Source organism: Balaenoptera borealis (genome assembly GCF_965194805.1).
Source record: "Balaenoptera borealis genome assembly, chromosome: X".
Classification (NCBI taxonomy): Eukaryota; Metazoa; Chordata; class Mammalia; order Artiodactyla; family Balaenopteridae; genus Balaenoptera; species Balaenoptera borealis.
The window spans coordinates 60,498,316-60,522,335 of NC_138881.1; the positions used below are offsets into that span (position 1 = coordinate 60,498,316).

At 40.9% G+C, this 24,020-nt stretch overlaps 1 protein-coding gene and 1 pseudogene across 10 annotated transcripts in view; both read right to left on the reverse strand.

Annotated features, from left to right (window-relative positions):
* HDAC8 (histone deacetylase 8) overlaps positions 1 to 24,020 on the reverse strand; it is a 244,573-nt gene that overhangs the window by 150,524 nt on the left and 70,029 nt on the right. For all 9 annotated transcript variants that reach the window (XR_014239575.1, XR_014239576.1, XM_082377328.1 and 6 more), the window contains exons 5-7: positions 13,378 to 13,490; positions 9,516 to 9,593; positions 8,818 to 8,926 (exon numbers count right to left, since the gene is read on the reverse strand). Coding sequence is in view for 7 of the 9 variants with exons in the window: in XM_082377328.1 (XP_082233454.1) it covers positions 8,818 to 8,926; positions 9,516 to 9,593; positions 13,378 to 13,490 (300 nt within the window). In the remaining 2 variants the exon portion in view is untranslated. The remainder of the gene's footprint in view (positions 1 to 8,817; positions 8,927 to 9,515; positions 9,594 to 13,377; positions 13,491 to 24,020) is intronic.
* LOC309620587 (histone-binding protein RBBP4 pseudogene) overlaps positions 1 to 24,020 on the reverse strand; it is a 258,370-nt pseudogene that overhangs the window by 99,910 nt on the left and 134,440 nt on the right. The gene's annotated exons all lie outside the window — the stretch shown is intronic.

Here is a 24,020-nt window from a genome sequence, read left to right on the forward strand (position 1 = left end):
GGTGTGCAAGAAAAGAGTTTGGGGATTGATTTTCATCATTAACTTGATATTGCATGGTTTTTGTGGGACTTAAAAAGAAATGCATTTTTATTACTTTTAAGTACTGCACATAGACTAACTCCAACTCATCATATTTTAGCAGTTATTTTTCTGGGGCAGGATGTATTTTAAACATGCCTATGTTAGAGTGTCTGGTGGATCATTTAGGATCAGTGTCCTGTTGCTTGATGAAATCCAGATCACTCCAATGAAATCCAGATGGGGAAACTGGGTCTCTGGCAACGGCTGCCAGATCTTCTCCATATGAAATCTCTCTAGTCTGTATGCAAATTCAAAACTCCATATCCTGGAAATCCCAAACCAATCAAGTGGCGCTCCGCTTCTTAGTTACTGGACTAAACATAGGGAAGCGATTCATTCTTCCCTGAGGAAATAAGCATGTCTTACATACATCTATCTTGGCACAAAAAGGGCTGGCTAAGCAAATTAATAGTGTAAACAGGACTGTGCTGGGGAATGTTTGTCCTACTTAAGAGAATAAACTTTTTATGCACTTTGTGCACATCCACTTATATACAAATAATTGATATGCTAATTACAAATGATTCTTAAAGCCCCTTCCCTGAGGTACTGTACGATGATGTTAGTCTAGTTTGAATTACTAGCGTGTCCAGTGCTTGAAAATAATAAAAATGTATTTTAAAATATTCCATAATTCAGACTCGCTTTCCTCTTATTAGGCTGAGTTAGTGAGGCTTGCCTATAATTAAATAGGATAGATGTTTTTCGACTTTCATCCCTAATATATTTAAGGTGGTCCCCCTACCACCCTGCCCCAACCCCAGCATCCCTCACCTTCCTCTGCAGGATTCTCCTGCCCAGGGCGAGCATATACAAACCCCTTTGCATCCAGCTCACTCCTCAGCAGCACTTGCACGGTCTCTAGGCAAATGCACATACCCTTTCGCTTTTTAACTTGTTAGCTGGTTATTTGATATGGCTTTCTTTGAGGTGTCTTTTCTTTGGTCCCACTTTAAGTACCAATGGGTATGGCTCTTTCCTGATGGTGCAGTGGGTAACAACGCATGGAGAGCAAAGCCCAGCCAAACTTAGCATTGGGCCTTTTTGTCAGGTGGGGGACATCAGATTTAACTAAATCTCTGTACAGCCCATGTCAACAGGATACAACAAAGCAGGCAGCTCATCAGTGCCGGCAGCTGACGGGTGAATGACAGTGTCAGGCACAGTCATTCAGAGCTGTAACATGTGAGAGAGGAGCGTAAAGGGCAGTATTTTTAGGCTAGAGCGAGGGGACAGAGCAGTGATGAAAGAACACGAGAGGGGAGAGAATTAGGATGGGGGAGGGGGTACATGGTGGAGAGCAGCTAAGAGGAGTAATATGAATTTTGATGTTAGAATGTCCCACCAAGCACAGACATATTCAAATTTAGGATTCTTTTCAGGGCAGCCCTACGTTAGAGGGTGTAATTCTCAAGTTTTCCATTTATGAGCCAGGTCTTCCTGCCTCTGGGTAGTTTCAGAGCATGTTCTAGCCTCAGAACCTATTACTGCTGTGGAAGAAGGATCAGGTCACTTTCTCCAGGGGGCAGGGATCATTCAGTGCTAAGAAGAGAGCAGAGAAGGTACACATCATAGTGACAGAACAAACCCACCGAATTCCAAGAGATGGTCCTCCTGGACTTACATGAAAAAAAAAATAAATCGCCTAGGAAGACTGCTAGGGGTAGGGGCTGTCATGGTGTCAGGGCTACTTGGTGCAGGAGTTTAGGAACTGGTCATGAAAGCCACTGGTCGAGCGAGGAAGAAGGATATAAGAACTGTCCTTCTCAGCCGCATAGCACAGGGAGATCAGCTCAGTGCTTTATGACCACCTAGAGGGGTGGGATAGGGAGGATGGGAGGGAGGGAGACACAAGAGGGAAGAGATATGGGGATATATGTATACGTATAGCTGATTCACTTTGTTATAAAGCAGAAACTAACACACCATTGTAAAGCAATTATACTCCAATAAAGATGTTAAAAAAAAAAAAAGAACTGTCTTTCTAACCACCTGGATATAAAGCTCAAAGGATCAGGTGAGGGAAAAAAACCAGTTCTCCACTGCCACCCTAACCAAGTACGGGGGACAAGGCGGGCTCACTGATGGAGGGGTCAGGACAACACAGATAATTAAGCACAGTAGCCCTCCCCTCCAAATTATCCTATACTCTTAGGCACTTAATGTCTTTTGAATTTAATATTATATTTTAAAAGACACATCAAATTAGGAACATTAAATGAATGGCCCGCTTTGGTCTCATTTCCACCTGTGCCTAATGTTAACAGTGAATTTAATTAGTGTCTGAGTCATCCATTTTCCAGAAACAACAGGCAATCTGCATCTGCCATACCACACAGAGGCAGAATAGAAGTTTATCAAACAGAACAAAAGCATTGACTACAAATATCTTACTTTTGGAGGGCTGAGTTCAACGTTCCAGGCTCATACAAGGAAGTAGCAGCTTCCATGACCTTTATCACTGGGCCATAGTGACCTAGTAATGATCAAGGTGGTATAGGTGTGATCCGACTGAAGAGAGGTAATTTTGTAAAGAATTTTCACCAGCTCTCAGAGTGTAATGAAAATGGGGATGAAGATGGAAGTAAGGCTATATAATTTTTTGTTCTCAAATGCAAATTTCTAGAGAGTTCTTCCCTTCTCATCAGATGAAAGAGAATTTTGAAAAATTTTGTATTGCTTAAAATATTTATGTATGATTATGTGTTCTTATAGCTTTTGCCACATCACCAAGCTCAAAGGAGTAGGCTATAATTGTTGGGTTCTCTTTCACTGAGGATCTATCTACCTGCTTCTAAAACTGAATGATAAGGAATCTGGAGTCCCAAGTGGAAGATAAATTCAAGATGACATCATTATAATGAAAGAAAAACCTATCATCATTAAAACATCTCTTCTTTAAATATAACATTAAAAGTCAATAGGGAAGGGGCTTCCCTGGTGGCGCAGTGGTTGAGAGTCTGCCTGCCAGTGCAGGGGACACGAGTTCGAGCCCTGGTCCGGGAGGATCCCACATGCCGCGGAGCAACTGGGCCCATGAGCCACAACTACTGAGCCTGTGCGTCTGGAGCCTGTGCTCCGCAACAAGAGAGGCCACGATAGTGAGAGGCCCGCGCACCGCGATGAAGAGTGGCCCCCGCTCGCCGCAACTAGAGAAAGCCCTCGCACAGAAACAGACCCAACACAGCCAAAAAAAAAAAAAAAAAGTCAATAGGGAAAGAAAACATTTCACTTAAATATCCTTTAGTGATGTCCCTTGGTTCTCATTTTATTCCATTGGTATTGGATGAACAAATTATAGCATGGATGGAGAACCTCTACCCTATATGTAGATATGGCCTTCTGCTAGGACCAAGAGATGATATAAATTATGCCTACAGTTGCAAAAATGCATAATGTTAAAAGTCTTTGGCAATACTAGTCCCCCAAAAAACACATGAAAAGAATTGTGTGAGAAGACCTCTATATAATGACATGTGACACTATTCACTTTCTAAAGAAGGAAGTCAGGATTTTCTCCGTTGAAAATAAAGGAAAAAGCAGATTTACAGAATCTCCATGTTTCCAAACTTTAATCAGAAATTTAAAACCTAAGAAGTAAAATCTCACAATATTTATTCTTGTTTTTGATGCATAAAATTACAAATTAAATCCTTAGGATTAAGAGGGTTTTTTTTTAATTGGCAAAAATCTAAGTTGTACTTTCACAAACATAAGCACAATGGATTGTGTATACTACAGATCTTGTGGTTCATTTGCATAATCTTAAATGGTTTCTTTTTTTTAGGACTTTTCTGCAATCCCCGGAGATAAAAATTTCCAAGAAGTCTTGGGGGGTGGTATTTTTTCCTTGTGAAAACATTTCATACTTCCATGTGATACTTTGGGGACAATGTAGCCGATGGTTAATGCTAGTTGTGTGACCTTAAGCAAATCAACCTTTCTAAGCTCCAGTTTTCTCATTTATAAGATGGGAATAAGAATACCTACCTTTGCAGGTACTTTAGATTGTATATTGCTATAAGTATCAAATGGAAAAAATCAAATAAATGATTAGTACAATTCCTGGCACAGGCAAGTCCTCCCTAGGAGCTAAGCTCCAGGGTGTGGGAGCCTCATCTGTTTTGTTTACCACCACCAGTACCTACGTACAGGGCGGGCATGAAGCAGACACTCAATAAATATTTGTCGAATGAATGAATAAAATAGTGTCATTATACTAAAATATAAACAAACCCCCCATGTTGTTGTATTGGTAGCTCCCCCTTTATTCTTGTTAATTAATGTTTTAAAAATCCTATAAGGTGACTTGAGGCACTCGATTCTTTTGTAGGAAGGTCAGAGTGGCTTCAGAGAGGTGAATTTTGGCCCCAGACCCATAAGGAATGAATCCTGTGCTTAAAACACTACTGACTTGTATTTCAGGGGCCATGTCAGGCTCTAAGGAAAATTCTCACACAATAAATATAAACCACAGAGACACTATATGGTTTTTTTTCTCTTCCTCATTGAATAGCAGCAGAGCTCAGTATAGATGGAAGAAGGAATTCCCCACAGGAATAAAAGCTTGGGTTTAAATGAGCTATTCCTTTAATGAGCTTGCTGTTGTCCTAGAGAACAAGTTCTTTCTGAGTAGGCTATCCTGGTTATCCCAAGCACTGTAGAATTAACATTTGAAAAAAACAGTTGAAGAGCTATACAAAATTATTTAAAATAGAAAAGTATAATATTTCTCTCATAAAAGAAAGGAGGCAAAAATATTTTTTGTTGTTGTTGTTGCTTCTTTTAACTTCCAGAGTCCCTGAAGTTTTCTTTAGGTCAATGGTCTTTGATGGCAAAAAAAGGTTTCTTTTAATTTTGAGTTACAGAATATAAGCCATAGGACTCAAGGTAAACAGGCCAAATACAGGAAGATCCTTATTTTAATAACTACTACTGTGAACCCTAGTTCACTAGAATAAGATTATTTCTTTGGTTGGACTGATAGCTCTTACTAGCAAAGTTTTGCATATGTGGATATAAAGACTACTATTGATTGAGAAGCCCTGCTTAATAGGGCCTTTCATAAGTCCTATTCATTGAGAAGTCTGTTTAACAATGTGTTTTCCTTTTGGTGAAATATTTATGCAATGTCTGTACTTAATTATTTTACAAAGTTGAATAGCTGAATATTCTTAACAAAATGTGAGGTTTTTTCCCCAAAATATTGTGTCAACTTTAGTATGCTCTGTATCCATACACACCATAAGTACCATATATATAGCTTTTCTATGAGATATATCCCAATAACTGGACATTTAGTAAAGAATGCTTTCTGGCTGTTAGGGCTGTAAAATGATAGGTAGGATACAAACTAAGAAGTTTGGACACAACTCTGAAATTCTTCTTCAAGTTACGCATATGTCATGACAGTTCACAGTGGGCAAGTAGTTTGGTCATCCTGCAAGATGTAAGGGTTCAGAGAGGTACCTCTCTTGAACCAACCGCAAGAAGTACTGGTTATTTGTCCTTTTCTCCTAGACTCCTTAACTATAAATGTTCCCAAAGTCATCAACACAGCCTTTTGGGTAGTAGCTTAAACATTATTAAGATTATCTCATATTGCATTCAAATACAATTAGAGAGCAAACAGGTTAAACAAAGGCAGAGCAGTATTTTCTCTTTCAGATGACAGAGCCTGGGAATTAGCAAACAGTCCTTTTGGCAAAACAGCTTTCCTCTCCCATCGAACTTTGCCTGTATATAAATTATGGGAAGCTTTTGGGAATTGTGACCCTTGCCCTTCTAAATTAGCATGGAATGACCTAGGGAGCTCTCACTGTGAAATTGTCTTTTTCATAAAATGGAACTTTTGGTGCTGAAAACCTTCAGGTAAAGATTCCATATCCAGTCTATTAAAAAGGAAACTCTAAGACGTTTTTTTTTAAATAAAGAGAGTATATTCAACCTTAAGATGAAGCCATTACGTTCCTGCCTAGCTGGCAAAGTCAAAAAAGGCTACAGCAGAGGAAAAAGACATAAAGAAAAAAAAGGAAGGAAAGAAGGAAGGAAGGGAAAGAAAAAGGGCTCCTGAATCCCACAGGGAGATGTAGTTCAGGAGCAAACTAGTGGCAAACGAAAATTAGAGCATCTTGTAAATGAACCAGCAATAAGAGGTCCTTTATTTATCACACGTAAGAAGTGAGCCAGAAAACCAGTGGGCTCATGGAACAAAAAGGATGAAAAAGAGATTGCAGATGAACTGAATGACCTTTTTACAAGAGTGAGCTATTTCTATCTACTCTGTCTTTTGAGGTAGGCAGATGAGCCAGATGTCATAATGGTAAATGAACAAGACATTCTGGTTCCAAGCAACAAACTAGAAATAGTCAAAAACATAATGACTGGGACTAAGCGATACAGTTACTAGGGCTGACCCTCTGCAAAACTATTTAGGTGGCAAAGATTGTTTTGTTGTTTGTGCCCCTTTCCCACTACTGCTCCTCTGAATGCTCAGGGTGCTCACGCTTTAACCCTTTCAAAATCTGCTGTCAAGAAAAGGTCTGTGGAACCGTACATCCATGGAAGAGTTAGGGTAAGGAGGAGAGGTTCCATTTTAAGGCCTATTTCTAATTGTAGAATAAAAGTATGTTTCCTGTTAAAGGAATTTCAGATATTATTCCAACAGATGGGAGAGATGTTTGGGTCAGGAAGCCTTCTTGGCACACTTGGAATCAGAGCTGTCTTCATGTAACACCCTGACCACATGACTTCTGAAAGAAGTCATAGGGAAAAATGATTGTCCCTCTGAAAGAAGTCAAAGGGAAAAATGATTGTCCCTCTAATCAAAACCTGGAGCCTGTTATTCTGGGTGATCGCTGTGAGGTTTGCCGGTGCGGCTCCACAGGTAAAACGGGCCCTGGGAACTATAAACTGACGAGTGTCTGGTACTCTGGTAGGCAAGCTAGAAGAATCTTTAATAAACGCTGGCTATCTGAACACTGGGGTGGAGGTGGCAACATGGTTTCTGTAAAGGGAAATCATGTGTGATCCTCCACGGAGCTTTTCCTCAGGGCTAAACTCACTTTTAAAATGTTTAATTAAGTTTGATACCAAGGCTGTTTTTAAACATGAAATTCTATGGGATTACAATTTTTAAAAATCATGTAGTAGGAACTGGTTTAGAGAGAGAAAGGAAATTTAGGGGAGAAACAGACATTTTTCTGATTGAAGAAGGGTAAGTAGTAGACTGGCTTGGGGGTGGCCACTGGGAAATCCTCAAGTCTGCAGATGATACTCAGCTTTTCCGGACAGTGAAATGCCAAGGTGATGGGGAGAAAGGAAGACCTCAGGAGGTTTTATGACTGGCAGATGAGCTTCAATAGGGGCACATGTAAGGTAATCCATTTAGGGAAGGCCAGAGATTACAAACTACACTTGCAGGATGACGAGTGCTGACCTTTCAATTAAGGCCCAGGAAAAAGCTCTAGGAAACCCCGTGGACAGAGCACTGAAGAGAACAACCTAGTTTCCTGATATGGCAAAAAAAAAAAAAAGGCAACAAAATGTTGGGCACTGTCAATAAGGGGATTAAAAGAAAAACAAAATAATTCTCCTTTTACATAGAACTACAGGACATTTTTGGTAAAGTTACGTAAGCAGCTCTGATCTGAACATATCAAGAAGGACAGAACAGAGCCCAAGAGGAACAAAGAAGGGCAATTAAAACCATCAATGGCAGGCTCAAAAAAAAAAAAAAAGAAAGAAAAAGAGGCCTTTTCAGCCTGACAATGCAGAGGTAGCCAGGGGACATGATTAAAATATGAAGAGGCTAGGGCTGCTGCTGATGACCCAGCTTGCCAAAACTCTTGAGCTAAGAGGCACCTTTGAAGCATAAAGTTTTTATTTTTTAATACTTCTACTTTGTTTATACAACTGCCAGTGATGACGGCCAGTGCAGGCTCCTTTGGGAAGTCCCTGTTTCCACCAGAAGGTTGGGAGAAATCTGAGCCGAGTGGGAGAGGGATCAAAAGCACCTCAATCCCCTCAACCTTAAGTAATGTTGACTTGCTGACTTCTAGTCAGACTCACTTTCTCTACTGCCAATGTCAGCAGTGAATTTGTACCTGACCAATCTCAATTTTCACGAATATGAGTTTAGCCACCCTCTTCCCCATTCCGTAGGGCTTTTCAGCCCCAATGGTCTGATCTACACAGTGGCACCAAACTGTCTGCCTACAAGTGGCTGTAATTTAATCCTTAACCATAGCGCAAAAAGAACAGATTTCTGACTCCAATTTTAATACAACGGATAGAACTCAAGAACTCGTAATAAAGAACTCTCTAATATTCACACCAGTGGATGGAAGCAGATCTCCATGACGGAAAACCGAAACTGACCCTCCCAGGCTAATGAAATCATATTATATGCAGGTTTTAGCTAAGAAACTAGTAGACAAGGGATTCCCAGGACAGCCGAGAAGCTCTGCTCTTGGGAAGGCCTTATTCATATAGAGTGGCAGGTAAGATCAAACTGAGAGTGTGGCTCTGGTCCAAACACTCTGCTCTCCCAGACAGGGGATGGTTACCTGATCAAATAAGCATAGTGAGCAGTGTACAAAAGCTACATGAGTATATAGTAGCTTTTTAATTTTTTTTCAGATGGTTCTTTGAAAACAAGAATTCTGTGGGATTGCGGGCCATTGCATCCTACAGAAAAGTAATGCACTTGTTACTGGCTCAGCACTGCAGCTATACCTTTCGCAGATGTGGTAATACTTCTCATCCTGTATGCCATCCTGAATGGGCACATTTACACTGTAGTACCGTCCCTTCCCTAGGCCGACATCAGACACATCACCTGTTCCTGTCAAAGAGAGGAACATGGAGAACAGTTTTAAGAACATGAGAATTAGAAAACTTAAAGGCTTCTCTGATAGGAATTCAGAAAATCAAAAGGTCAATTAGCAGAACAATCTTGAATGAATGATGGTTTCTAAGGGAATGAAATTAAAAAAATAATAACTGTTGTAAACAGTGTTGGGGAAGCAGGAAAACTAAGAAAATGGGAAAACCTTAGTCTCCATCTTGCTGGATCAAATGAACAAAAAAATAGAGATTAACTTCTTCACTAGATTTTTCATACATCTTAGATTGACATAATACTAATATATCATCACACTTATCAGGATGTTGAAGGTTACACAGGCTACCTGATAGTACAGTAAGTGTAAGTGAGCTGTCTATTGACAGTCCATGAAAATCATCTGGAAAAAGCAGCAGCATTACATTCCTTTTATTGCTGTCACCTGAAATGACCTGTGTTAAATGTTTTGCATGGAGTAGCACCAATACGGCATTCACAGCATGCAGCTATCGAAATACAAGATATAAGAAATGTATAGAACTGCAGTATTTATTCCTCAAATGTAATACTGAGCACACAGATCACTTGCCTGGGAAAAATCCTGGGGAGAATTTGTGCAGGGACACCGTCATGACTTTGGAGGTGAAACTGAAGGCATCTTCTACACCTACCAGAGAAAGAAATGGCAGAAGAATCACTTCATATATGCAACTCTCTGTTTTCAACAACTGAAACTCTAGAAAGCAGCTGTGGGAAGGAAGAGAGAGGAGAAGGTAGCAGTAATAAAGCTAGCAAGCTGAGGAATAAAAGTAACAAAACTCTGGTCTTGGATCTCTGTCATTACAAGATGAGGTGGAACTCTGGCCTCAAGCGAAGTTTGGGGTTCCTTTTCAAATTCACTCAAATTAAAGCTGGACATTTCCAAGCAATGGGGATGCACAGGCTCTCTTTGACAACCTGTTCTAAAAGGTGGGGAAGGGCTGGAGCTCATAATTGAGGCATTGTCAACAGAGCTGCATAAAGGAAACTGGAACCATCTTGGAAGTTTTATGTTTTGTTTCAGTGGTTCTAAGTTAAATTCTTGGGATTTTTTTCAAAGAAGTACAATGTGGCAACCCTTTGAAAAACATGACCAATACGAACATTAGGCATTGCATAGTGAAAACGTAATTATAAAATGCCTCTCTATAATACAGATTTGGTTATAAATGCAGTTCACCCAAAGTTCCGTGTGTACTAAGTAACTTATAGTACATGTTTCTGGCTAAAAGTAGTCCTTAACAGCAGCTTGAATGACAGCTTTTTAAAGCCTGGAGAAAGACAGGAGGAAAAACTTCTAGAAAGGAGTCTCCTTTCCATTTTAACAGTCAGAAAATGAAGAGAGGCCTGGGAGATAGAAGATGTCTCTAACAAGCCACTACTTATTCAGATAAACACGCTGCCCACCTCTACACTTTTCCTCCCAGAACCACATAATTGTCATACTGTATTCAGATAATCCATTTGTAAAATGGAAGAACTCTTAGCAAATTCATGTATTACCCTCTTTGATACTTCGAATAAAGAAATTGTCTCTGTTTACTTAATGCTTTTAGTCTTCATTAGAGGCCAACAGAGACCTTAAAAAAATATTGACTCTATTTGTATATCACAGGTATGTTTGAATTTCCCAAGCCTTATGTTTTGCCCTGGGGAGGCAGTTAAAACCAGTTAAAGGCTCCAGGCACAAGGCATTAAGTAAACAAAATAAAACAAAAGAAAATAAATTAAAATAGCATTTTAACTTAGAAACGGAAGTATAAACAAGGATAATTCATGAAAATCCTGATTATTTATCCATCCAGAAAGGTGGTACCAATTTACACTTCTCTCAATGGTGTGTAAGAGTTCCCGTTTTCTGACATCATGACTGACACTGGGTATCATTATTCTTTTTAATCTTAGGCAGAAAGAACCGTCTTGTTCTAATTTGCATTTCTCTGAGTCTTACGGTGTTGAGCACCTTTTCATATGTTTAGTAGCCATTTGTATCACTTCTCATGGGAAACGCCATTAGGTGTTGTTAGAAAATCATACTTTAAGAAAGGACATAGACAGAGAGGAGGGTATGGGGCTCGGTGTGAAAGTGAAGAGTGGTTAGGTAGCTGAAAGAAGGTGAAGATGGGGTAGGGGTGCTGCTGAGGCCACCGCAGGATGCTAGTTATGGAATCATGGGAGATTTAAAATAAACCAAATGTGTAAGAGTTTGGAGGTGGGGCAGGGGTCACTGTAAGGGAGGTGCTGAAGAGGGGAAATAAACTGAAATGAAACACACCATAAAAGCTGGCTAAAACAGGAAACTCTAAATGGTGTAGAAATAACATTGCAAATGGAAAGAATGGTTTCAGGTGACAGTCTTATTTCATTCTTACACGGTTTAATAGACTTGATTCTATTCTTGAACTCTGATACTAAGAGTTTGAATTTCATAATCACTCATTCATTCAACAAATATTTTACTGAACCACTACTATAGGCATAGGTCTGTTTGTTCCTGCCACTGCATAGGACAGAAAGAAGTAAATAACTTGAACTCTGCTCTGGAGGAACTGAAAGTTTCTATGGGAGGAGAAGCCATATACACATTAAAGAATTCGCTCACAATATAAGACAATATATAATTAAAAATCAAATCAGTGATAGAAACAATACAGGACAATACAGTGAACAGGGGGAGAGGCCACTTGGGCTGGAGTGGTCGGGACAGATCTGCTACCGACTTGAGCTCTTGGGTAGAACCTGAAGATGCAAAAGGGGAAAAGAATACAAAACTAAGTTAGGAAAAAGTACCACAAAGTCAGGGAGGAGGGAACAGTGAGACGTGTCTGGGCATCATTGAATAGAGTAGCCTGGACAGCAAGTAGTGAAAGACAAGGCTGGAGAGAGGAGGTGAGGCCTCTTTGAGGCAGGCCTTGAAAGACAGGGCAAATAATGTGGACTTTACCTTGAAGACCACTGTTTTTCAAAGTGTAGCCTGTGGAACAACTGGGGTGATATTAATATGGAGATTTCCAGGTTCCATACCAGACCTACTAAATCTGACTATCTGGTGGATGTGGCCCAGGAATCTGCATTTTAAAACAAGCTCTCCCCGCCGCCAGGTCATCCTGATCAAAATTCAAGTTTGAGAACCATTGCTATAGGCCGAGGTTTAGCAAACCAAGTGGCTACATAGTAAATATTTTAGGCTTTGAAAACTACATGGTCTTTATTGCATTTTTTTCTGCTTTACAACCTTGTAAAATGTAAAAAACCATTCTTAGCTCTCTGGTCATACAAAAACAAGCCACCGGCCAAATGTTACCCTTGTTATAGGCAATAAGAGCCTCTGAAGGGTTTTGAGCAAGGCTGGATTTTGCATTGGCTGAGTATTCAGATATTCATTGGACATGGTTCTCAAAGTAGTGTGTTGGTTGTTTTAACCCTTCTCTCTTCTCTCCGTTACCTTTAATTTTCTGTCACCATTCCATGGAAGCTTCCATCTAGCTGAACTCCCTGGGAGGTCTCTCCCACAATTTCTTCCTTTTTCTGTTTTGGCAGCAGAGCTGACCCTAGCTTCCATCACATACTATTCTTTTCATCTCTTATGCCTTGGTTTTGCTAGTTTGTCTCAAAAGATCCCTGGAAACAGGGAAGCAGGAATCACTGATGTGGGGGCAGGGAGGGAATATCCTTAACTAATTTGACTGGATAAGTGTCCTAGATCGATGGAAATATGTGTCATACACAGGCTATAGTAAAGAAACAGAATGAGGGTAACTGTCACTGTAGCTCTACATTCTAGATGAAAAGTACACAGGAGGGCTGAATACATCCTTTTAGTGAAGTCTTCTAAGAGAGGATTAATGGGGTTAAGGCAAATTGTTAGAGTCTGCTGCTATTAAAAGTTAGAGAAGGTGCCCTGAGTTTGTGCAGGACTAAATATTTTAGCAATAAAAAGCAAGTAGCACAGATTCTGATCACTGCATGAGTTGGTATCCCTATTGGTGAAAAATTCAGAATGTTAGTCCACCATGCACCTCTTCTATTTTAAGAGAAGCATCAGGACTCTCAGCTCCGACTGCAGATTTCATTTAGAACCTATGGAAGTTGCCTGAGGGAGGTTACTAAGCACTGGAGTAAACACTAGGAAATCTTACCCTGATTTCCACTTCTTAAAGTTCTCTACTGGAGAGCTTTGCTACTGGAGGAGAGGGGAGGAGAAATTACAAGAATCTGGTATTTTAAAGCAGCTTGGTCAGCACAGGAGGCATTGCATCAGTTAAAAGAATCTCTACCTACTTGAGGATTCTGGATTAGGAAAATTTCAATTGCAAGAGGCATTTCTCCTGTTACCAGTTGCCTAGAAGCAGCTTTACTGATAAAAACCTGCAGTCCTAGCAGCGAAGCACCTTTGAAAGTGAAGGGCTTACCATCTCCGTGGTGCAGATCCAAATCCACATAGAGAATACGGTCAAATTTCCGTCGTAATCGTAATATTCCCAGGACAGCATCATTGAGATAACAAAAACCAGATGCTTCATCTCTGCAAGAAAACAAGTCGCTACAGCCAACAGCCACAAGCAATCCAAGGGAGTCTTTATAGCCAAGGATCTAACCCTTGAGATCTATTCCCTTACAATTTCCCCTTCTTTTAAGAAAAACAAAAATCTACCTAAGAACATTATATGGTAAACGGCCCAGAATGATCAGGGAATGAAGTGTTTTGGTAAAGTAAATATTCAGGTTGATTGGTAATATTTTCTATTCGGGATCCCTGATTTTCAAAGATTTAAAATATAACTATATCGAACAAAACAGAACCTTTCTCTAATGATTCAGAAATCATTTTTAAAAATTGTAGTACCCTGGGGTCATCATGATGAACACTGATGACTACTTATAGGAGTTTAAGAAAGCTAGAATCTAGAAGGGGCTTTAAAAACTATCTTGTTCAGACATATGTAGAAGATGTTGGCGACTTGATTTCTCTGTACTGACCCTATGACATAACCCAGAAATTTTTTTTTTCAGTAAGTCTTGGCACTTGTTGCTCATAAAAGCTGAGTGTAGAATGTACAAATGCATGACCTCCTGGGCAGTGCAGTGTGGTTGCCTTCCCGTATGTGTAATTATTACAATGGTGATTGAAGCAGCCTCTTCTGAAGTTATTTTGTCTCCTTCACTAAAGTTGTCTTCACTGACTTCACTGATGTCCTTTACCGTTTTTGCTATCAGTGATACTGTGTCGCTTTAAACTCTTGTCAACATTAACCTAGTCTTTTATTGCGCTTCCATTAAGCCTTGTTGAGTAGATGTAAAAGAACATTATCATCAAACATGTGTTATAATTTGTTTTTAAGGCCTCATCCTAAATGCTTCAGTTTCTTTTGCTTCCACAGACACTTTGAACATTCAGCCCATTTTTTCCTATGTTCTCCCTGATATTTTATTTGAAACAGAATTCTAGGCATGAGCATCATTTAAAATGGCACCTTTGTTACTGTGAGATTGTAAGATCTTTTTATTGCCTACAAAATGCATAAACTCCTTCATGAAATCTCTTCCATAATATTTCATATTCTGAACAATGCCCTGGTTCACAGGCTGAGTCAATGAGACAGGTACACCAGACAGCAGGAAGTTGGTAAAAATACCAGTAGACACAGACTTTGCTCATGAAGGTGAACTCAGCGATCATCTAAGCAAAAGAATAGGTTGGCATTATGTATGTAAGCAGAAAGAAACCAATTAGAGAAAAAGCTTTGACCATCCCTGAATTCTCTGTAAACAAGAGTTAAATATGTAACTTTAAAAGTTCTTGGATGATTATTTCCAATTATGAAAAGATTACAATTTATATATCTACTTACTATCTTAGCACATCAAAAAAGAGATAATGTCTTTCTACTGAAGTCAGTAACTTTTGGGTAGTTGGGATGCAACACTGTTAGGCAAAAAGAGGAGGGCATTGGGGAAGAGGAGAAATACAAATCAATATAAGACATACTTCCTTCCCTCAGAGAGCCTACAATTAAGTTAGGGAACCAGGTAATAAGTACAGAAAAACAAAAGCAAAAAACAAACAAAAAAGGCAAGCAGAAATAGTATGGCATACAAAAGAGAATACACAGAAATTCCATAGACAAAATTGACAAAGCAGAGTCATGTCATTGCCAGTATTGAACTTTGAGCCCCATGCTTCTAGGAATCACCATTGGTAGGAAACCACTCACCCTTTTGTGTTCTGAGAAACAGTTAACTGCAAAAGACCACATTGCCCTGGCATATTCCAGAAAGAACCATTTTCAGGGGGGACCTTCAAGATGGTGGAGGAGTAAGATGTGGAGATCACATTCCTCCCCACAAATACATCAAAAATACATCTACATGTGGAGCAACTCTGACAGAACACTTACTGAATGCTGGCAGAAGACCTCAGACTTCCCAAAAGGCAAGAAACTCCCCATGTACTTGGGTAGGGCAAAAGAATAAAGAGAGACAAAAGAATAGGGATGGGACCTGCAACAGTGGGAGGGAGCTGTGAAGGAGGAAAAGTTTCCACACATTAGGGAGCCCCTTCACTGGAGGAGACAGGGGGTGGGCGGCGGGGGGGAAGCTTCAGAGCCACGGAGGACAGCGCAGCAACAGGGGTGCAGAGGGCAAAGTGGAGAGATTCCTGCACAGAGAATCGATTCCGACCAGCACTCACCAGCCTGAGAGGCTTGTCTGCTCACCGCCGTGGCGGGTGGGGACTGGGAACTGAGGCTCGGCCTTTCGAGTTCAGATCCCAGGGAGAGGACTGGGGTTGGCTGCGTGAACACAGCCTGAAGGGGGCTAGTGTGCCACAGTTAGCCAGGAGGGAGTCTGGGGAAAAAGTCTGGACCTGCCTAAGAGGCAAGAGACCATTGTTTCAGGGTGTGCGAGGAGAGGGGATTCTTTCCTGGTCTGCCCACAGAAGGCAGAGCACCGCTTAAACGAGCTCCAGAGATGGGTGTGAGCCATGGCTATCAGCTCAGACCCCAGAGATGGGCATGAAACGCTAAGGCTGCTGCTGCAGCCACCAAGAATCCTGTGTGAAAGCACAGGTCACTATGCACAACACCCCTGCTGCCCCGCAAGCCTGTGCAGCCCGCCATTCAATAAGTTGTCCCATGATCCAGGGACAACTACCCCAGGACAACACATGGCACACGTCAGGCAGTTGCAACATCATGCTGGCCTCTGCCACTGCAGGCTCGCCCCGCATTCCATTTATAACAACCATACCCCTCCTTCCCCCGGCCTGAATGAGCAAGAGCCCCCTAATCAACCACTGCGTTAACCCCATCCTATCTGGGTGGGAACAGATGCCTGAGGGCGGCCTACATGCAGAGATGGGGCCAAAACCAAAGCTGAACCCCAGAAGCTGTGTGAACAAAGAAGAGAAATGGAAATTTCTCTGTGCAGCCTCAGGAGCAGTGGATTAAATCCCCACAATCAACTTGATTTACCGTGCATCTGTGGAATACCTGAATTGACAACAAATCATCCCAAAATTGAGGCGGTGGACTTTGGGAGCAACTGTAGACTTGGGGTTTGCTGTCTATGACTGATTTGTTTCTGATTTTTATGTTTATCTTAGTTTCGTGTTTAGCGCTTGTTATTATTGGTGGATTTCGTTTTTTAAAAATATTTATTTATTTATTTTTGGCTGTGTTGGGTCTTCGTTTCTGTGCGGGCTTTCTCTAGTTGCAGCAAGCGGGGGGCCACTCTTCATCGTGGTGCGCGGGCCTCTCACTATCATGGCCTCTCTTGTTGCGGAGCACAGGCTCCAGACGCGCAGGCTCAGTAATTGTGGCTCACGGGCCTAGTTGCTCCGTGGCACGTGGGATCTTCCCAGACCAGGGCTTGAACCCGTGTCCCCTGCATTAGTAGGCAGATTCTCAACCACTGCACCACCAGGGAAGGCCCTGGTGGATTTCTTTATTGGTTTGTAAGCTCTCTTCTTTTTTTATTATTATTATAATTTTTATTTAAATAATTTTAAAAATTTATCATTATTCTTTTTTCTTTCTTTTTTTCTCCCTTTTCTTCTGAGCCATGTGGCTGATAGGGTCCTGGTACTCTGGCCTGGTGCAAGGCCTGAGCCTCTGAGGTGGGAGAGCCGAGTTCAGGACATTGGACCACCAGAGACCTCCCGGCCCCAAGTAACATCAATTGGTGAGAGCTCTCCCAGAGATCTCCATCTCAATGCTAAGACCCAGCTCCACTCAGTGACCAGCAAGCTACAGTGCTGGATGCCCCACGCCAAACAACTAGCAAGAAAGGAACACAACCACACCCATTAGCAGAGAGGCTGGCTAAAATCATAATAAGGTCACAGACACCCCAAAACACACCACCAGACATGTCCCTGCCCAAGAGAAAGACAAGATCCAGCCCCACCCACCAGAACAAAGGCACCAGTAGCCTCCACCTGGAAATCTACACTAGCCACTGAGCAAACCTCACCCACTGTGGGCAGACACCAAAAACAACGGGGACTACAAACCTGCAGCCTGCGAAAAGGAGACAACAAACACAGTAAGTTAAACAAAATAAGAAGACAGAGAAATATGCAGCAGATGAAGGAGCAAGGTAAAAACCCACCAGACCTAACAAATGAAGAGGAAATAGGCAGTCTACCTGAAAAAGAATTCAGAATAATGAGAGTAAAGATGATCCAAAATCTTGGAAATAGAATAGACAAAATGCAAGAAACATTTAACAAGGACGTAGAAGAACTAAAGAGGAACCAAGCAATGATGAACAACACAATAAATGAAATTAAAAATACTCTAGAAGGGATCAATAGCAGAATAACTGAGGTAGAAGAACGGATAAGTGACCTGGAAGATAAAATAGTGGAAATAACTACTGCAGAGCGGAATAAAGAAAAAAGAATGAAAAGAACTGAGGACAGTCTCAGAGACATCTGGGACAACATTAAACGCACCAACATTCGAATTATATGGGTCCCAGAAGAAGAAGAGAAAAAGAAAGGGACTGAGAAAATATTTGAAGAGATTATAGTTGAAAACTTCCCTAATATGGGAAAGGAAATAGTTAATCAAGTCCTGGAAGCACAGAGAGTCCCATACACGTTAAATCCAAGGAGAAACACACCAAGACACATATTAATCAAACTATCAAAAATTAAATACAAAGAAAAAAATTTAAAAGCAGCAAGGGAAAAGCAACATATGACATACAAGTGAATCCCCATAAGGTTAACAGCGGATCTCTGAGCAGAAACTCTCCAAGCCAGAAGGGAGTGGCAGGACATATTTAAAGTGATGAAGGAGAGAAACCTACAACCAAGATTACTCTACCCAGCAAGGATCTCATTCAGATTTGATGGAGAAATTAAACCCTTTACAGACATGCAAAAGCTAAGAGAATTCAGCACCACCAAACCAGCTTTACAACAAATGCTAAAGGAACTTCTCTAGGCAGGAAACACAAAAGAAGGAAAAGACCTACAATAACAAACCCAAAACAATTAAGAAAATGGTAATAGCAGCATACATACTGATAATTACCTTAAATGTAAATGGATTAAATGCTCCCACAAAAAGACACAGACTGGCTGAATGGATACAAAAACAGGACCCATATATATGCGGTCTACAGGAGACACATTTCAGACCTAGGGACACATACAGACTGAAAGTGAGGGGATGGAAAAACATATTCCATGCAAATGGAAATCAAAAGAAAGCTGGAGTAGCAATTCTCATATCAGACAAGATAGACTTGAAAATAAAGACTATTACAAGAGACAGAGAAGGACACTACATAAAGATCAAGGGATCAATCTAAAAAGAAGATATAACAACTATAAATATTTATGCACCCAACATAGGAGCACCTCATACATAAGGCAAATGCTAACAGCCATAAAAGGGGAAATCGGCGGTAACAAAATCATAGTAGGGGACTTTAACACACCACTTTAACCAATGGACAGATCTTCCAAAATGAAAAAAAATACGGAAACACAAGCATTAAGTGACACATTAAACAAGATGGACTTAACTGATATTTATAGGACATTCCATCCAAAAACAACATAATACACATTCTTCTCAAGTACTCATGAAACATTCTCCAGGATAGATCATATCTTGGGTCACAAATCAAGCCTTGGTAAATTTATGAAAATTGAAATCGTATCAAGTATCTATTCCGATCACAACGCTATGAGACTAGATATCAATTACAGGAAAAAAACCGTAAAAAATACAAACACAGGGAGGCTAAACCATACATTACTAAATAACCAAGAGATCAGTGAAGAAATCAAAAAGGATATTAAAAAATACCTAGAAAAAAATGACAGTGAAAACATGATGACCCAAAACCTATGGAATGCAGCAAAAGCAGTTCTAAGAGGGAAGTTTATAGCAATACACTCTTACCTCAAGAAACAAGAAACAACTCAAATAAACAACCTAACCTTACACCTAAGTCAATTAGACAAAGAAGAACAAAAAAACTGCAAAGTTAGCAGAAGGAAAGAAATCATAAAGATCAGATCAGAAATAAATGAAAAAGAAATGAAGGAAACAGTAGCAAAGATCAATAAAACTAAAAGATGGTTCTTTGAGAAGATAAACAAAATTGATAAACCATTAGCCAGCCTCATCAAGAAAAAAAGGGAGAAGACTCAAATCAATAGAATTAGAAATGCAAAAGGAGAAGTAACAACTGATACTACAGAAATACAAAGGATCATGAGAGAATACTACAAGCAACTCTATGCCAATAAAATGGACAACCTGGAAGAAATGGACAAATTCTTAGAAATGCACAACCTTCCGAGACTGAACCAGGAAGAAATAGAAAACATGAACAGACCAATCACAAGCACTGAAATTGAAACTGTGATCAAAAATCTCCCAACAAATAAAAGCCCAGGACCAGATGGCGTCACAGGAGACTTCCATCAAGCATTTAGAGAAGAGCTATAAATTATTCTTCTCAAACTCTTCGAAAATATAGCAGAGGAAGGAACATTCCCAAACTCATTCTACGAGGCCACCATCACCTTGATACCAAAAGCAGACAAAGATGTCAAAAAAAAGAAAACTGCAGGCCAATATCACTGATTAACAGAGATGCAAAAATCCTCAACAAAATACTAGCACACAGAATCCAACAGCACATTAAAAGGATCATACGATCTACACGTGGAACTGCTCCTATAGAACACCCACTGAACGCTGGCAGAAGACGTCAGGCCTCCCAAAAGGCAAGAAACTCCCCACGTACCTGGGTAGGGTAAAAGAAAAAAGAAATAATAGAGACAAAAGAATAGGGACAGGACCTGAACCAGTGGGAGGGAGCTGTGAAGGAGGAAAGGTTTCCACACACTAGGAAGCACCTTCGTGGGCAGAGACTGCTGGTGGCGGAGGTGGGGAGCGTCGGAGCCATGGAGGAGAGCAAAGCAACAGGGGTGTGGACGGCAAAGTGGAGAGATTCCCGCACAGAGGAACAGTGCCGACCAACACTCACCAGCCTGAGAGGTTGTCTGCTCACCCGCCAGGATGGGTGGGGGCTGGGAGCTAAGGCTCGGGCTTCAGTCAGATCCCAGGGAGAGGACTGGGCTTGGCGGCATGAACACAGCCTGAAGGGGTTAGTGCACCACAGCTAGCCGGGAGGGAGTCCGGGAAAAGATCTGGAGCTGCCGAAGAGGCAAGAGACATTTTTTTTGCCTCTTTGTTTCCTGGTGCGTGAGGAGAGGGGATTTAGAGCGCTGCCTAAATGAACTCCAGAGACGGGCGTGAGCCGCAGCTATCAGCACGGACCCTAGAGACGGGCATGAGACGCTAAGGCTGCTGCCGCTGCCACCAAGAACCCTGTGTGCAAGCACAGGTCACTGTCCACACCTCCTCTCCCGGGAGCCTGTGCAGCCCGCCACTGCCAGGGTCCCGTGATCCAGGGACAAATTCCCCTGGAGAATGCACGGCGCACCTCAGGCTGGTGCAACGTCACGCCAGCCTCTGCCGCTGCAGGCTCGCCCCACATCCGTACCCCTCCATCCCCCTGGCCTGAGTGAGCCAGAGCCCCCGAAGCAGCTGCTCCTTTAACCCCGTCCTGTGTGAGTGAAGAACAGACGCCCTCAGGCGACCTACATGCAGAGGCAGGTCCAAATCCAAAGCTGAACCCCAGGAGCTGTGCGAACAAAGATGAGAAAGAGAAATTTCTCCCAGCAGCCTCAGAAGCAGCGGATAAAAGCTCCACAAACAACTTGATGTACCTGCATCTGTGGAATACCTGAATAGACACTGAATCATCCCAAATTGAGGAGGTGGACTTTGGGAGCAAGATATATTATTTTTCCCCCTTTTCCTCTTTTTGTGAGTGTGTATGTGTATGCCTCTGTGTGAGATTTTGTCTGTATAGCTTCACTTTCACCATTTGTCCTAGGGTTCTGTCTGTCCGTTTTTTTGAGTGTTTGTTTGTTGGGTTTTTTTTTACTTAAAAAATTCTTTTCCTTAATAATTATTTTTTAGTTTTTATTTTAATAACTTTATTTTACTTTTTCTTACTTTATTTTATTTTATCCTCTTTCTTTCTTTCTTTCTTTCTATTTTTTCTCCCTTTTATTCTGAGGCATGTGGATGAAAGGAGCTTGGTGCTCCAGCCAGGCATCAGGGCTGTGCCTCTGAGGTGGGAGAGCCAACTTCAGGACACTGGTCCACAAGAGACCTCCCAGCTCCACGTAATAGCAAACAGCGAAAATCTCCCAGAGATCTCCATGTCAACACCAAGACCCAGCTTCACTCAACGACCAGCAAGCTACAGTGCTGGACACCCTATGCCAAACAACTAGAAAGACAGGAACACAGCCCCATCCATTAGCAGAGAGGCTACCTAAAATCATAATAAGGTCACAGACACCCCAAAACACACCAACAGACGTGGACTTGCCCACCAGAAAGACAAGATTCAGCCTCATCCACCAGAACACAGGCACTACTCCCCTCCACCAGGAAGCTTACACAACCCACTGAACCAACCTTAGCCACTGGGGACAGATAACAAAAACAACAGGAACTACGAACCTGCAGCCTGCGAAAAGGAGACCCAAACACAGTAAGATAAGCAAAATGAGAAGACAAAAAAAACCACAGAGCAGATGAAGGAGCAAGGTAAAAACACACCATACCTAACAAATGAAGAGGAAATAGGCAGTCTACCTGAAAAAGAATTCAGAATAATGAGAGTAAAGATGATCCAAAATCTTGGAAATAGAATAGACAAAATGCAAGAAACATTTAACAAGGATGTAGAAGAACTAAAGAGGAACCAAGCAATGATGAACAAAACAATAAATGAAATTAAAAATACTCTAGAAGGGATCAATAGCAGAATAACTGAGGCAGAAGAACGGAGAAGTGACCTGGAAGATAAAATAGTGGAAATAACTACTGCAGAGCAGAATAAAGAAAAAAGAATGAAAAGAATTGAGGACAGTCTCAGAGACCTCTGGGACAACATTAAATGCAGTAATATTCGAATTATAGGGGCCCCAGAAGAAGAAGAGAAAAAGAAACTGACTGAGAAAATATTTGAAGAGATTATAGTTGAAAACTTCCCTAATATGGGAAAGGAAATAGTTAATCAAGTCCTGGAAGCACAGAGAGTCCCATACAGGATAAATCCAAGGAGAAACACGCCAAGACACATATTAATCAAACAATCAAAAATTAAATAAAAAGAAAACATATTAAAAGCAGCAAGGGGAAAATAACAAATAACACACAAGGGAATCCCCATACGGTTAACAGCTGATCTTTCAGCAGAAACTCTGCAAGCCAGAAGGGAGTGGCAGGATATACTTAAAGTCATGAAGGAGAAAAACCTAAAGCCAAGATTACTCTACCCAGCAAGGATCTCATTCAGATTTGATGGAGAAATTAAAACCTTTACAGACAAGCAAAAGCTGAGAGAGTTCAGCACCACCAAACCAGCTTTACAACAAATGCTAAAGGAACTTCTCTAGGCAAGAAACACAAGAGAACGAACACACCTACAATAACAAACACAAAACATTTAAGAAAATGGGAATAGGAACATACATATCGAAAATTACCTTAAATGTAAATGGATTAAATGCTCCCACAAAAAGACACAGACTGGCTGAATGGATACAAAAACAAGACCCGTATATATGCTGTCTACAAGAGACTGACTTCAGACCTAGGGACACATACAGACTGAAAGTGAGGGGATGGAAAAACATATTCCATGCAAATGGAAATCAAAAGAAAGTTGCAGTAGCAATTCTCAGATCAGAGAAGACAGACTTTAAAATAAAGACTATTACAAGAGACAAAGAAGGACACTACATAATGATCAAGAGATCGATCCAAGAAGAAGATATAAAAATAGTAAAAATTTATGCACCCAACATAGGAGCACCTCAATACATAAGGCAAATACTAACAGCCATAAAAGGGGAAATCGACAGCAACACAATCATAGTAGGGGACTTTAACACCCCACTTTCACCAATGGACAGATCATCGAAAATGAAAATAAATAAGGAAACACAAGCTTTAAATGATACATTAAACAAGATGGACTTAATTGATATTTAAAGGACATTCCACTCAAAAACAACAGAATACACATTTTTCTCAAGTGCTCATGGAACATTCTCCAGGATAGATCATATCTTGGGTCACAAATCAAGCCTTGGTAAATTTATGAAAATTGAAATCGTATGACGTATCTTTTCTGACCACAACGCTATGAGACTAGATATCAATTACAGGAAAAGTTCTGTAAAAAATACAAACACATGGAGGCTAAACAATACACTACTTCATAACCAAGAGATCACTGAAGAAATCAAAGAGGAAATAAAAAAATATACCTAGAAACAAAAGACAATGGAGACATGATGACCCAAAACCTATGGGATGCAGCAAAAGCAGTTCGAATAGGGAAGTTTATAGCAATAAAATCCTACCTTAAGAAACAAGAAACAACTCAAGTAAACAACCTAACTGTACACCTAAAGCAATTAGAGAAAGAAGAACAA